We start from the raw sequence: 14,927 nt of genomic DNA, 5'->3' as shown, positions 1-14,927 counted from the left end.
ATTATTTGTCACTGCAAATAATAGAAAATGTTTTAACAAAACTAAGCTCTGCCAGCATGGGCCTCTCTCTCTTTCTGGAAATCATTGATAATACATATAACTAGAAAGACTGAATATGTTGAAGAAGGTTTATAAATAATGACAAGGAGCAATAATGATGTCTGTGACTCACCGATTCAGCAAAATCTTCACTTCATCTCCTGAAAATAGGCTGTTTTTCTTCAGCACAGGAAAACAAAGCAAATGTACTTTTGAACTTTTCAGAAACAGAAACTGCTATTTTGGGCCATGGTGACATTAAGATATTACCCAACATGAGAAAAAGTACATTAAATTGATATAAGGTAAGAATGCATATGAAAAAATCTACAGGTGAAAAAAAAATATGATCACACTTGGAAGTTTGGGCTGGATTAGATCTAAAACACACAAGGCTAGGCAACTTAAGGCCTGCCATGCAGTGGTATCATTCAATATCTATATGTTTAAGGTATTTTCTTGTTCTTATTTTGAATTAATCTAATTTTAAAAGCATTTTCCCTTTCTTGGACATAAAAGATAAATATTACTTTTCTTCTAAAGGCCAATTACTTCATTAACTAATAAAGCAGACTACAGAATTATCGATTATCTTTTCAAACTTGGAGAGTAAGTGTTGTTAATATCTGTGCAGCACAAAAAAAGGATGAATCTCTGCTTAAACAAACAAAATGGAGCTTAGCTTTAACCACAGAGCCACAATCTACTTTTCCATAGCAGCACCAATATACTATGTTTAGCAGAAGTATTGCTGCATGATGTCCTCCCATAACCCTTGCATTAAGAGTGTTATGAGTCAGCACTGCAACCATCTCTAAAGAGAAAATGCAATGATTTCATGCAAACATTAGTAGAATCATCATTAATTACTTGCTCCCCACAGGAAATTTTATAGGTACTCTACTTGCACATGCTGCATGCTACCCTCAAATAAGTCTAGGTTCATCAAAGCATGCATTTCATTGTAGCTTTCTAGGAACTCCTTAAGTACATTCCTTAGTACTTCCCATCCCTTCACTGGTTTGTAGCAAGGGGCTGCTCTGCTGTTTGCAAAATGGCAATAGATGAACAGAAGTTGCAGCAGTGCTTGGTCTTCCACATTCTACCACAAAGTGAGAGGAAAAAAAAAAAAGAGTTAAAAATTGCTCAAAACATAGCACAAAAATGTTTTCTGAAAGAGTAGTCTGGTAATGTAGTGATCGACATACCCATGCACTATCAGTGCACTCACACAGTGCCTCCAAACAGCCAGGCTTCAAGCAACTGTTAGCAAAGCTGTCTATGCCTTTAACTGTTCATGTCTAAACTATTTAAAACTAAGTTTGTGACAGGAAGTCGCTGCTCAATCTAGGTCCACAGACTACCAAATATTTTAATTTTTCTATTTTGATGTCATTTATATACTTGTTCTCTCTCTTTCACTCCTTTTTCACTGGCAAATGGAAAATAGAAAGGAAGAAAAAAGTGTCAGTAAACAAAGCTGATGTTTTTCAGTTTCCCTTTTTATTGAATAAATTCAAATATTGCCCCCCCTTATTCCAAACTGTCAAGAAAAACTTTTTTTTTTTTTTTTTTTTTAAGTCAAACACGTGAATTCAATATGTTTATTTTAGTTCATGTTTCTGCTGCTTTGTCTGGTGCAAAACGAGCATGCTTTGAAGTGAAAAGTTTTTGAAGGGCATGTAGAAACAGTAACATGGTCCTCACTTGGTATTGGCACCAACATGCACTAATTCCAGAAGAAACTATATATGCCATAACTACTGTATAATACGTGACACTATTTTGTCTTCCTTCTGCCATGTCTGATAAAATGAACAATACTGAGAAGTACTGTATTTCATTATGTATGACAAGTTAAGGAAAAAAGGCATACATTACAAGGCTTAACTGAGAACATCAAGGCAAAGAAACATACTTGTATCCCAGCTTATATCTGCAGTGTTTCCACTCTGAAAACCGGATAGTTGTATTATGCCTCATCCACATGGAGCAGAAATACCAAAATGAAACCTGTATACCTATTTTATGTATGTCTTGAAATTTACAGTGCATTCTCTCTTATAGTTTAATTCTAAATACAGATACTTTTTTTTGGATTACCAACAATGCTTACGGTTCAAAAAGCACATGCATTTTACTGATGTACTCTGATGCCCAAAGGAGAATGTAGTTTAAAATTAATTGAAAAATAACTTAATTCCTTTTATATATATACAGAATCACAGAATTGTCTAGGTTGGAAGAGACCTCCAAGATCATCTAGTCCAACCTCTGTCCTAACACTAACAAGACCTCCACTAAACCATATCACTAAGGACTACATCTAAACGTCTTTTAAAGACCTCCAGGGATGGCGACTCAACCACTTCCCTGGGCAGTCCATTCCAATGCCTAACAACCCTTTCAGTAAAGAAGTTCTTCCTAATACCCAACCTAAACCTCCCCTGGCGCAACTTTAGCCCATTCCCCCTCGTCCTGCCACCAGGCACGTGGGAGAATAGACCAACCCCCACCCCTCTACAGCCTCCTTTAAGGTACCTATAGAGAGCGATGAGGTCTCCCCTGAGCCTCCTCTTCTCCAGGCTAAACAACCCCAGCTCCCTCAGCCGCTCCTCATAAGACTTGTTCTCCAGACCCCACACCAGCCTCGTCACCCTTCTCTGGACTCTCTCGAGCACCTCCATGTCCTTCTTGTAGCGAGGGGCCCAAAACTGAACACAGTGCTCGAGGTGCGGCCTCACCAGAGTCGAGTACAGTGGGACAATCACCTCCCTAGACCTGCTGGCCACACTGCTTCTTATACAAGCCAGGATGCTGTTGGCCTTCTTGGCCACCTGAGCACACTGCTGGCTCATATTCAGCTGCCTATCAACCAGTATTCCCAGGTCCTTCTCTGCCAGGCAGCTTTCCAACCACTCATCTCCCAGCCTGTAGCGCTGCTTGGGGTTGTTGCGCCCCAGGTGCAGGACCCGGCACTTGGCCTTGTTGAACTTCATACACTTGACCTCAGCCCATCGGTCCAGCCTATCCAGATCCTCCTGCAGAGCCTTCCTTCCCTCGAGCAGATCGACACACGCACCTAACTTGGTGTCATCTGCAAACTTACTGAGGGTGCACTCGATCTCCTCGTCTAGGTCATCGATAAAGATATTAAAGAGGACCAGACCCAGCACTGAGCCCTGGGGGACTCCACTAGTGACCGGCCTCCAACTGGATTTGACTCCATTCACCACAACTCTTTGGGCCCGGCCATCCAGCCAGTTTTTAACCCAACGAAGCGTACGCCAGTCCAAGCCACGAGCAGTCAGTTTCTTGAGGAGAATGTTGTGGGAAACGGTGTCAAAAGCCTTACTGAAGTCAAGGCAGATCACATCCACAGCCTTCCCCTCATCCACCAAGCACGTCACTTGGTCATAGTAGGAGATCAGGTTTGTCAAGCAGGACCTACCTTTCATAAACCCATGCTGACTGGGCCTGATCGCCTGGGTTGCCCTGCAAGTGCCGCGTGACGACATTCAAGACAATCTGCTCCAAGAGCTTCCCTTGCACTGAGGTCAAACTAACAGGCCTATAGTTCCCCGGGTCTACCCTCCGGCCCTTCTTGTAGATGGGTGTCACATTTGCTAGCCGCCAGTTGACTGGGACCTCTCCTGATAGCCAGGACTGCCAATAAATGATGGAAAGCAGCTTGGCCAGCTCCTCTGCCAGTTCTCTCAGTACCCTCGGGTGGATCCCATCCGGTCCCATATACATACACATATACATACATATACACACGTACGCATACAGTTAACACTCAGGTTAAATTATTCAAGGAAGGAAAAATAAAACAGAAGGAACAATAAGTCAGGAAAAACAGAAGTATATTCTTGTGGTTGGAAGTACAGAATTTGGAAACTGAGAAAATAAAGACTACAATTTATTTCTCCATACATAATGAAGGACATGAAGAATCATGTCCACAGACATGTTGCTACATCCCCATCCTAGCAAAGGCTCAGGTGTTTGCTTTAAGTTGCTAAAAACACCGCAACAGAGGTATTTGACATTACAGTCAAGGCAAGAAATTACCACCTCTGCAAAGACTAAAACCAATCTTCTCAAGGGGAAAGCTTCCTTGGTTTCTCCTTATCACTTTCTCTGACACCTGCTTTTCCTTGGTAAAGAAGATGCTTACAATGGGGGCTGAGAATGAAAAGATAGCATGCTACTGCTACTTACAGTTTCAGTAAATAAGAGCTTTCTCTACCCAGTTTTCGATTCATTGGCATTAGGCAAAACATTTTCAAGCTACTCACACATACCTCAAAATGCCTGTGCATAGCATCCATCGTCATTTTATGAAGGAAATTATAGTCTTTGTTTTCCACCAGTTTAAATATCAGTCAGATTCTTTCCTTAAAGACATTAACCCTACTGACTAGATATCTAACGTGTTACGCTTGAAACTATACAGCCTTTAAAATGAACCAGAACATCTCTGTAAATTAGCAAGTTCTTCAGCCAGCTGAGTCTGCAAAAGTATAGTTAAAACAAATGCCTGCTCTCCATGGGCTGGCACGAGGTCAGTCATGGTCTGACAACCTGGTGCAGTACAGGACACATACTGCCAGGATCTTATGGATCTTATGTGTTCACTAGCCCCATTTTGCAACACCACGCCCCCCCCCCCCCCCCCCCCCAGACAAACAAAACACAGTTCTTAGTGAACAAATTAGCACCTTCAAAACCGTTAAACCGTTACCCAGAATTCTTTCCTTAAGAAATCTCATGCCAGTATGGGTTCAGGTATGATGGAGATGCCCTAGCTCCTCATGCAAACTGAGAATGTGTTATACAGGGCAATGGGCAATGTTATCAGGAAACCTGACAAATCCATGACCCCTTGTTCACTCTGTCCATGGGGTGGGCAGACAAGGAAACTATTCTGGGGGAGTCTAGTCTCCAGAAAGTTGCTCTTCCCTTGGAACAGATTTTGACCTTCTCTTGTCAAAATAATAAGCATAACAAAATTTGCAAACCGTTACTCTACTTTCATTAAATATCTTTTCTATCTTAGTTTTCTGTCTACTTGAGCATAATCACCTCAGGGCATGCACTATCGTTGTACAAAGAGCATCCGTTCTTCAGATTGGTCCACAGGGATTTATCTCATTAAATAATAAAGGACAGCAATAATAGAAAGTCTTCAAGTAAAAAAAAAAAAACCATGATACAGACCTGTAAGACATTGGGGAGGTCTCTCAGGTTAAAGACATAGTGAAATTTAACAGCAGTTGGTGAGAAGTTTTGAATCACTGCCTTGTGAAGCCGTGTGGCTACTTGTGTGATGGCTGGAATATTCTTCAGTACTGGTGGACTGAAAGCATGCTGCTGGAAGTGGAAACAAACTAGCTTGCTATAGATAGTAGTCAGGGAATCCGAGGAAAGGAAGTTCAAAGCAAATACTGCAAAATGTCATTGAAAATGAAAAGGGAAAAAGACAGAATGATTCCTTATCACAAGACAGCAGATAAGAGTCAATGGAGTGTTAAATGACAATACAGCCTGGTGAAAACACAGTCACCTGCGTGTCACAGGACATACCTTATTTCTAGCCTCATCCTTGGTGCAGTTCCACAGCAGTTGCATGTCTGGCTCAGAGCCCCAAGGGCACATCTGCCAGGTGAATTTCATGAGACTGCAATTGCTATAAAATTCAGTGGATTCTCAGTATCATCATACACATGGCTTCTCTCTCTCTTTCTGTTTAGCTATAGGAAGAGCAGGATTTGAAACCTGTGCTAAACTATAGATATGTTTTCTCCTATCCCCATTAGTTTCCTACCTATTACAGTGATAGGGTAAATGATAATTATCTCATGTATTAAATAATAAACGCAGAATTGTTATGACACTTAAAATCATACCTGGAGCTTAGGGTAGATTGTGAAGCTCCCAGTAGTTGGATTCATACAGGCAATATATTGACAATTACATACTTCTTTAATAGTTAGCTTCTGCTTATCATGTCTGAGAGAAAATGTAGCTTGATTAACGTTAGAGCCAAAATACTGTACATTTTTCAGGCTTACCCTCAGTAGAAGAGCCAACATTACTGCCCTACAGGAAACTCTGGAATACAAATGGCCGTGGAAGTATCAAATTAGGATGGTCATTTAAAAACTTTAAAAACAAAACCAAACAAGCAACTCCCCTTGCCCCCTCCCCCCCCCCCAGCTGCTAATGCAAAATATGGAGGTTCAAATCAGTTTGAGAGTGCAGCCATGGTAGATAACAGATAAAATTAGCAGATTTCACTATGAAAAAAATGGCAAAGATCATCTTCACATGAATGAAGAAAGTCTCTTAGAGCTGTGTAAAACAATTGGAACCAAGCACATTTCAGAGAAACCATTATATATTAAAAAAGGTAGCTTAAAAGATCATTCCTGTTTTGCTGTATAATACAATAAATACTATTTCTGGCTCTCCAAATGATACTGCATAGATCTAGGTAAATTTTAAAAATAAAAGTCGCCTACTTTTAAAATGGGTTTTCAGTATCAGGCAATTTTGAGTTCCAATTGCCCAAATCTGTTGACAGCCTTGTTTCTTTAGAAATCAGCATACAACTGAAGGATGCCAAGCAGCTCAAACAAAAACAAGCAAACAACAACAACAACAACAAACAATAAACAACAAAAAAACAACAATAAGAGGAAAATTTATAAGTAATGCAGGCATTCCCTACCAAATCAATAAATCCTTCCCACAATTCCATATTTAAATGCATCTCTTTCTCAAAGAATTGCATTTTTTTTCCTGTATGTGTACAACAAAACTCAATTAAATTCTGCTCTATTTTAGAATTGTCAGATGGTTATGTCTAGAATTCTTAAGTGGCGAGGTCAACTCTTCCTCTAATTTGAATTGCTTTATAAAATATAGTTTTTTAATTTTATGTTTTCTTTCAAAAGAAACAATTCAAAACAGAGAAGCATGAATAGTTTTAGCAGTGGTAACCGTTAAGAATGAAAGTTTGAAAATTTTTTGAGAAATAAAAAGATTACAGGCTCTAACAGCATATAACTCTGGCAAGAAAACAAAGGCACTACAACACACAAGCTTTGCACAGCACTAAATTAGACCCAGTTCATATCACTGAGCTGGAGATGCTTTAGATTTGAGCAGTTGCTTCCTTTTTTCTCTTTATGCCTTGTTCCGTAACAAAATATTCAGCTGAAACCTGTTATTGTTCTTTCATGAGATGAAATATTACCTAATAAAATGCTTATACAATCCAATTGAACATACATTAAAAGAGCAAGAACTGTATGGATGCTATTGGTCACAGTTGGTCACAACCCTACTGAGATCACAGAATCATCAAAGTTGGAAAAGACCTCCAAGATCAACTGGTCCAACCATCCTCCTTACAGGACCTGTGACAGTGAAAAGAGTCCTCTATGAAACAAAAATTTATGGGTATTTTAAGGATGGTGTATATGTGTGTGTGAGACCAACCTGAACGTGTCAAAGAACAACACAGAGCAGATACACTCAGCCTCCTAATACTGAAGTATCATTGTTTGTAAGCATATAGCCTGCCACTCTGTCCACCTCCTTTTGACATTACACTGACATATCTGTATGTAACTTTTTTTTTTTTATTGTTGATCACTTCTTTCCTTTACTCAACAGACAATATTTTCTTTACATGTGGCATGAAGAAAACATAGAACATAAGTGACATGCTTGTACAGTAACAAGAAGAAGCCAATTGTATTTATAACAGCAACTGTAAATATTTATATGACACAGATCCTGTATCAGAACAAAATCAAACATTAATTGGTTGATTTTAAATTGAAAACTTCCTCTTTTCACAGTATCTGGGAACAGGATACTAATATATTAATATATTTTAATTTCCAAATGATTTTGTTTTGTTTTGGCAGTTGTTGGTTTGCTTTTTTTTTTTTTTTTTTTGATGGTGGGGGGAGTAGCCTTAATTGTCCAAATCAACTTCAGCATGCTTTTTTTTTGTGTATGTTTTTCTTCTCATTACAGAGAAAGAGCAATTGTTCATTTGAACCAGTACTGTAAAGTTTCTGCAGATTTTGCCTGCTGTCTTTACAGGTTGATGAAGAGATAGGTGGTATTATGAGATGAGCATTTGTCAAGCTGTAGTTTAGGGAATCAGGTTCTATACCTCAAAGATGTATGTTCTCATCACATCCATCCATGGGATGCTCCACCAAGAGCAGCTGAAGAATACTTTCCTTCCAAGACTATCTACAGCCTCTCCACTTTCTTCTTCTCTTTTCTAAAACTGTTTAAAACTCCAGGGAGAGTATGCTTTTTATTGTTGTTTTTGAAGTAATTCTTCAAGTTTTTCATTTCTATGTGGTTTAGCGAGCCTATCATGGACCACAATATTGAAAGTTATCCTATAATTTTTGTAAGAATTAAATACTCTCCAGTGTTCATAATCTATATGCTGCTGAATCAATACATGAGGTATAGACCATAGCTATCCACTTTAGGCATATTCAAATCATCCATAAAATAGATAAGTTTATTTCCTACTGGGCCACAGTTACAACGAGCTTTTTCCTCCTTTTTTTTTTTTTTTTCAAGCATCTCTGAAAGATCACGCAGCATACATAAAAATGATTACCATACTAAGCAATGCTGAAACTAAACAAACCAAGAAATCAAAATCATTCTGGCTAAGATTTATGAAATATTTCCACAACCTATGAGGGTTTTCAAACTATCGAAGTCCTTAGGAATCAATGATACTCACAAAATGCCTTTAAAAATATCAGACTGTTCTTCTGAATTCCAGAAAATTCTTGTTTGATTTAATTTGACTACTTCATGGCTTTTGAAAGTCTCACCACATATCTGCATCCTTTGGAACTGAGATGCTTTTGCATGTAAAATCCCCAAGTATTTGACATTCAGCAATTCTGTCACTGAAGTAGTTTATTTTCTTCTTCTCCTGAGAAGGATAAATGAGAACTTTAATATATCTAAAGGTATAAAAATACAAATGATAACTATCATTTAATCACTAAGGAATATTAAGCTGATTATATAAAATTTCAGCTAATTCCCCAGAGGTGCTTACATAAGGTTGAATGCAGACCATCAGATAAACTTACTACAACAGTGAGCAAATTAATTCAAATAATTTCACGTATTCATTATATCTGTAAAATCCTATGACATGAATTTGAGGCTTGTACAGATTTTAGCCAGCTGCATGTCTTTCCTTACAGACGTAAGAGGAAGATTAACTAGAGAAAGCTGATAAGATATCTTGAAAATATAAGAGAAAACTACTTTTATTAGGCATTATTAAAATACTGAATTTTAGTACAATGTGATCCTCATTTTTTGTCACTTAGTGAAGTATTCCACAGGATTTAACCTTTATGTAAATTTGACTTCCAACCGCACAAGCAAATCTTGCTTTTATTTTGTGCATGGAAATAGGATCCTGCGGAAATCACTAGGAATTTATTACAACAGGGCTGGAATCAAAACATCTCATTTCCCTTCCTATGTCATTAAGTTTTGTTGTTTAAATGATCATATAAATGTTCTGCAGAAAATGAAATCACAGGAATAGGTGGACTTCAAGGTAAACTTCTCAGCATGTTCTAGTGAAAATGGCTAATGTATTTGGTCAGCAGCCTAATTTTGGAACCATTCTTGGTTTCATTCATAGCAGGAATTTGAAGCAAAGGTGTTTATGAAACTTTAATGAAGGATTATTTCAATGTATACTAAGTAGAACAGATTATGCATTTAAATAGATTATGCATTCAGTATATCCTAACATTGTGGACAACAGACTTTTTTTGTTTTTTAAATGCATTATAGTAGGCTATATGTTAAAATCTTTTTGGCTTTATAGGAAAAATGAAAAGTAAACATACATTTTTAAGCTTGTCTTGATTATTTTCTTAACAACAGGGCAACACAATCAAGAGATCTTATAGGAAATGAAAGCAGCACTTGTGTAGTGACATATAAATGCTTTATGTCATAACTCTACTGTAGTTCTGACTTGTCACAGACTTTTTTGTTTCATGGCAAAGCAGTATGAACAAACATATCACTGCAAACAGCTTCCATTAGAACAAAAGGGGCATTGTGTTGTCATCTCAGATTCTTTAAACAGTGATATAAATCCTTTGCATACCTCAACAGTGAGTTTGTCATGCCACTTCAAGAAAGGTAGCAAACGCTTTCAAATACACTTCTGTCTAGCCACAATCAGCTAAAAGAATGGTTACTGACTGTGGAGAACAAAAGCAAGCACATGAAGAGTGAAGGTGCACTGGAGGACAAGACAAAAATGAAGAACCTTAGTGTAGTTGCAGCTGGATGATCAAATTTGGGGAAAAAAATAAGATGTATGTCTGTACTTATCCTAATTTTCTACCACAAAAGGGGAAAAAATACAGAAACTGTGTGCATATGAAAGGTCTAAAGTATCTTAGTTGCCTTAATATCTTAGGAAAAAGAACACTGTTTTCTTCATTTAGAAGAGGTACATATATAACTGTACTTTTAAACGCATAATTAGGAACACTTCTTCTTGATCCTTAAACTTTCTCAAATTTTAAAGTGTCCACAATTGTAACCTATTGATCCCATTATATTTTTTCAAATACTGCATTATTACAGTACAATAAGGAAATATATTTCACTAAACCCCATTGTACTTAAATGTTTATGCAAATTTCCCTGTGGCACCGTTCCAGACTTTAGTACTACTGACGATCCCAAACTTAATGTACCGATATTAGTTTGCATTAGAAACTGCCATCATCAAGTAACATTTTGAAATTTTCTGATTTTCTAGAGGGAGAGCAGATGAGTCATATGCCTTGGGGAATGCTAAATAAAACCCAGCACTTCATGCTAATCTCACCCACTCTAGCAGATAGCTCAAACGAAGTTAAGCAGATAGAGATAAGATGGGAGCTGGCAGAAAATACTGCAAATTAAAAGTGATATGATATGTAAGAAAAATCTTTTAACCTCTAAACTCTGGAAGGAACATGGCAATGTGAAGAATAGCTGTACTTCAAAAAGTTCAGCTTTTAAGCTTTTGTTTTTGAGCTGAGACTTAATTGCTCATTTGTGTAATTTGATGTGGATGCCTCTTCCCATTTAAACAACAACAACCTGATTGTTCCAAACAATTTCTTGGAGAGGTAGCCAAAAATATATAAGGCAGGCTTCAAAATATATCACTTGAATTCATTGTATGGGAAGAAGCACTGGTATCCACAAACACAAAAATAACATAAGAGGCAGTCATTCTGAGCGATACATGACAGAACAAAATTATATTGTTACAGCTCACCAGAAAGATGTTGTAAACACAATGGAAAGCAAACACAATATATTTGGTCTGCATTGTCATGCAGTTCTTCACCCACAGCTAGGAACTTGCTCAGACTTGCTAGAAGAGCACTTAACAAGAGGGACTTGGCTGAAGAACAGTGGAGAGAAGGAAAAGCTGCAGATAGAGTCCGTTTCTTTGTTATTCTGTTAAAAGGAGCAGCAGATGTTTTACAGTATCAACTTAAAATCTGAAGGAATAATACTAAAATTTCATAGCAAATCCTTAAACCTTCATAAACTCCCAAGTTTTAGACCATAGTACAGTTAGTGGGTGCTGCTATACACTTGCATAGAAAGCCCCTGTGGTGCTGCATTCACCTATCTAGTTTATTTAAGAAATTTCCTGCACAAAGAATATATAACCTTTGGCATCAGTTGCCAATTTTTTAATCAGCTTCCTTTTGCAATGGGAAGTGTTATGCTCTTGTGCTCTAGTGCCTTGGCCATGGTTGCTGCTGGAATGGCAATCTTTAGCTAAACAATCCTTACCAAAACAGGAATATCTGAAAACTTTCTAAGGTTGTTTCTCCATTAAAGACATTTTGACAGTTTATATTCACTTATGATCTCTCTCTGAGGCACATCAGATTTCTTCAGATCTCTCCATTTTGGGGGTAGAAAGGTTAAGTTGTGTTAACGTAGGATTCCAATTTAGTATGAACTTGGAAACACTTCAAAGAAGGTACAAAGTAAACTGAAAGTGGTATTTGCTTATCCAACCTAAATATAGAAGTAATCAACAGAAGGCAGGAATGAAAAAGCAGGGTAAAAAGTTATTCAGTAGACATTTGTGGATTTAATACTTTTTAAGCCTAGTGACAATCTGATTCACTAGCAGTAATGCAAGAAAGAGACAGGAACTGAGAAATTTTCAACTGGGTATACAGGTAGGAAGGCCATGGCCATTCAATTCTTTGCTGCCCTCTGCAATCCACCATCCTGAAAAACAGCTGCATTCAATAATAACAACTCTACAAAAATTTTCACCTTTGAGGGAAGATAAGATTCTTGCATCTGCATGGAACTTACTTTGTAGCATTGCCGATGGTGTATAGCAGTTGAGAGGAATGTTAGCCTTGCTGCTCTCTCCAAAGACTACTGCCTACAAACAGTTTGTCCTACTCCAGGATTTCCAACAAGCAGGACTGGTTTGCCTGTTAAAAGTACATCAATATAACATCTGAGAGGTGCCTCCTCAGATGTAAGGACAAAAATTAACTGAAATTGAAAAGGAACAAAGAAAAACACTTGCACAACGCAGTTTAGTTTTAAAAGCCAATTTTGATTTCTGTTTTTCTCCATATATGCCTAGGACTGAACTCTAAAAGCAATGAAATGGGATACACTGTTCTTTCATTTGAAAACATAATTGCTGGAACAGAATGTTCTACTGGATTATTTCTTTTGTTCATAGTATTTCCACTTGAAAATTTGTGCTCAATTTTTTGTAGTAGGAAAATTTTGAAATCAGGTTTTAACTGAAATGTGTCAATTCCTTCTCAACTTTTACAGAGTTCTGGTGTCTCAAAAACTGGTAAGAGAAACAAAAGGTTGGTGCAACAGGCATTTTGTTTAATTTTTCAATTAATATTTCATTTACTTTTAGGTCTGGCATTCAGCATACCTAAAACTGTTTCAGCAAGCAGTTGGCAACAGTTTAACTTTACTTACTTACTCTGAGCACCTAAAACCTTCGCTGCCTTATACAGCTTTCTTTTCCAAGCCCTATATTTTCCTACCAAATATTATACTACAACAAAAAAATCTTATTTCAGGATAGTCAATAATGGATAACGTCTTCTGATCAGCAGCTCTCTGTTTCTATATCCATCAACTTTTAATCCCCCCAAGGAAAATTCCTACTTATCTAAGCATTTAAAAAGACCTAAAAAATAATGTAATCAAAACACTGTAAAGCACTTGAGAATACTGAATGTGAATCATACTGAAAAAAGAGCAAAACTAACTAAATGCCCCATGAGGCAATTAAATTTTTTTACTAATAGTTCATGCTTTCTGTTGTGGTTTAGCCCGGCTGGCAGCCAAACACCACACAGCCGTTCGCTCACCCTCCCCCCTCCCTCTCCGGGATGGGGGAGAGAAACGGGAAAGTGAAGTCTGTGAGTTGAGATAAAGACAGTTTATTAAGACAGGGAAAAGAATAACAACAATAATAATAATAATAGTATTAATAGTAATAATGTGTACGAAATAAGTGATGCACAATGCAATTGCTCACCACCCGTTGACCGATGCCCAGCCTATCCCCGAGCAGCCGGCCCCCCCCTCCACCCCGGCTAGCCACCCCTATATATTGTTCAGCATGACGTCAGATGGTATGGAATACCCCTTTGGTCAGTTTGGGTCAGCTGTCCTGGGTCTGTCCCCTCCCAGCTCCTGCTGCATCCCTAGCCTGCTTGGTAGCAGGACAGAGAGAGGCTGAAAAGTCCTTGGCTTGGTGTAAGCACTGCTCTACAACAATTAAAACATCAGCATGTTATCAGCGCTCTTCTCATTCTAATCCAAAACATAGCACCCTGCCAGCTACTAGGAGGAAAATTAACTCTGTCCTAACTGAAACCAGGACACTTTCTAATTCTCCACTCACAAGTATGTGCCATACTTCAGTACTGAGTCTCTAAGCTTCACCTCACATACCTATCATATTTATAGTAATTTTAAATAATAATAATAATAATAAATAAATAAAGCTTTATTTTATTCTGCATAGGGCCACGTGCTCAATGGATGTTTCAGAAATACCGTTTTCAGAAATGGATGTTTTCAGAAATACTGTTCCTTAAAAAATAAATAGCTTTAATCCTAATGCCTATATGTACCATAATATTTTCAGGAATAGGAGCAACAGTTTTAGAGTTTGTTTTGAGTTGTTCCAAGTAAGGAGGCACATATTTACCAAAGAGAACAGTCCTGTTAGCCTTTTTGGATTGGTGTATCCTTTATTCTATCCAGCTGGCAACATACTTTCAAAACAAACAAACAAACAAAAGGTTGTTTTCCAATTTAATGAGGGAGAATTTGAAAAACAAAATTTCTTCCCTGCGGATTTGAAATGTAAATTGATTTGTTGAATTTTGAAAACTGTATGTAACCACCTTTAACTAAATGCACACCCAGTGCAGTAGTTTGTGACACATAGGTGTCACCAGTCTTACACTATTTTTATTTGTTCTTGTGAATGTCACCATCCTACTGTATTTCTGAGAGCTACTTTGACAGCTGAGTATACTGGCATATAGTTATACCCATTTTCCTGGGCTACATCCTTTATTCTAGGGAGAGCAGGGAGAAGGAACCAGATGATGGTTTGCTCCTACTTTCAGGGGGCCAGACAACAAAAAGCAGGTGGGACCAAGGATTCCATATTTTTTTCTGTGGTTTTAGAAAAAAATACTTAAAATACCAGTGTGTAAGTAGTACCCAAGACCAATGATTATGTGACACCCAAATTC

The 14,927-nt window shown here is 37.8% G+C and overlaps 1 protein-coding gene across 1 annotated transcript in view; it reads right to left on the bottom strand.

Annotated features, from left to right (window-relative positions):
* Window positions 1-14,927, bottom strand: part of DNAH11 (dynein axonemal heavy chain 11) — a 100,776-nt gene that overhangs the window by 65,970 nt on the left and 19,879 nt on the right. Inside the window, 6 exon segments of the mRNA XM_050708440.1 lie at window positions 948-1,141; window positions 5,263-5,501; window positions 5,951-6,044; window positions 8,501-8,547; window positions 8,550-8,688; window positions 14,295-14,438. Coding sequence (XP_050564397.1) covers window positions 948-1,141; window positions 5,263-5,501; window positions 5,951-6,044; window positions 8,501-8,547; window positions 8,550-8,688; window positions 14,295-14,438 — 857 coding nt within the window.

This window comes from Cygnus atratus, chromosome 2 (assembly GCF_013377495.2).
Source record: "Cygnus atratus isolate AKBS03 ecotype Queensland, Australia chromosome 2, CAtr_DNAZoo_HiC_assembly, whole genome shotgun sequence".
NCBI classification, from domain to species: domain Eukaryota; kingdom Metazoa; phylum Chordata; class Aves; order Anseriformes; family Anatidae; genus Cygnus; species Cygnus atratus.
The sequence above is the reverse complement of the archived record's forward strand: the minus strand, read 5'-3'. Positions and strand labels throughout refer to the sequence as shown.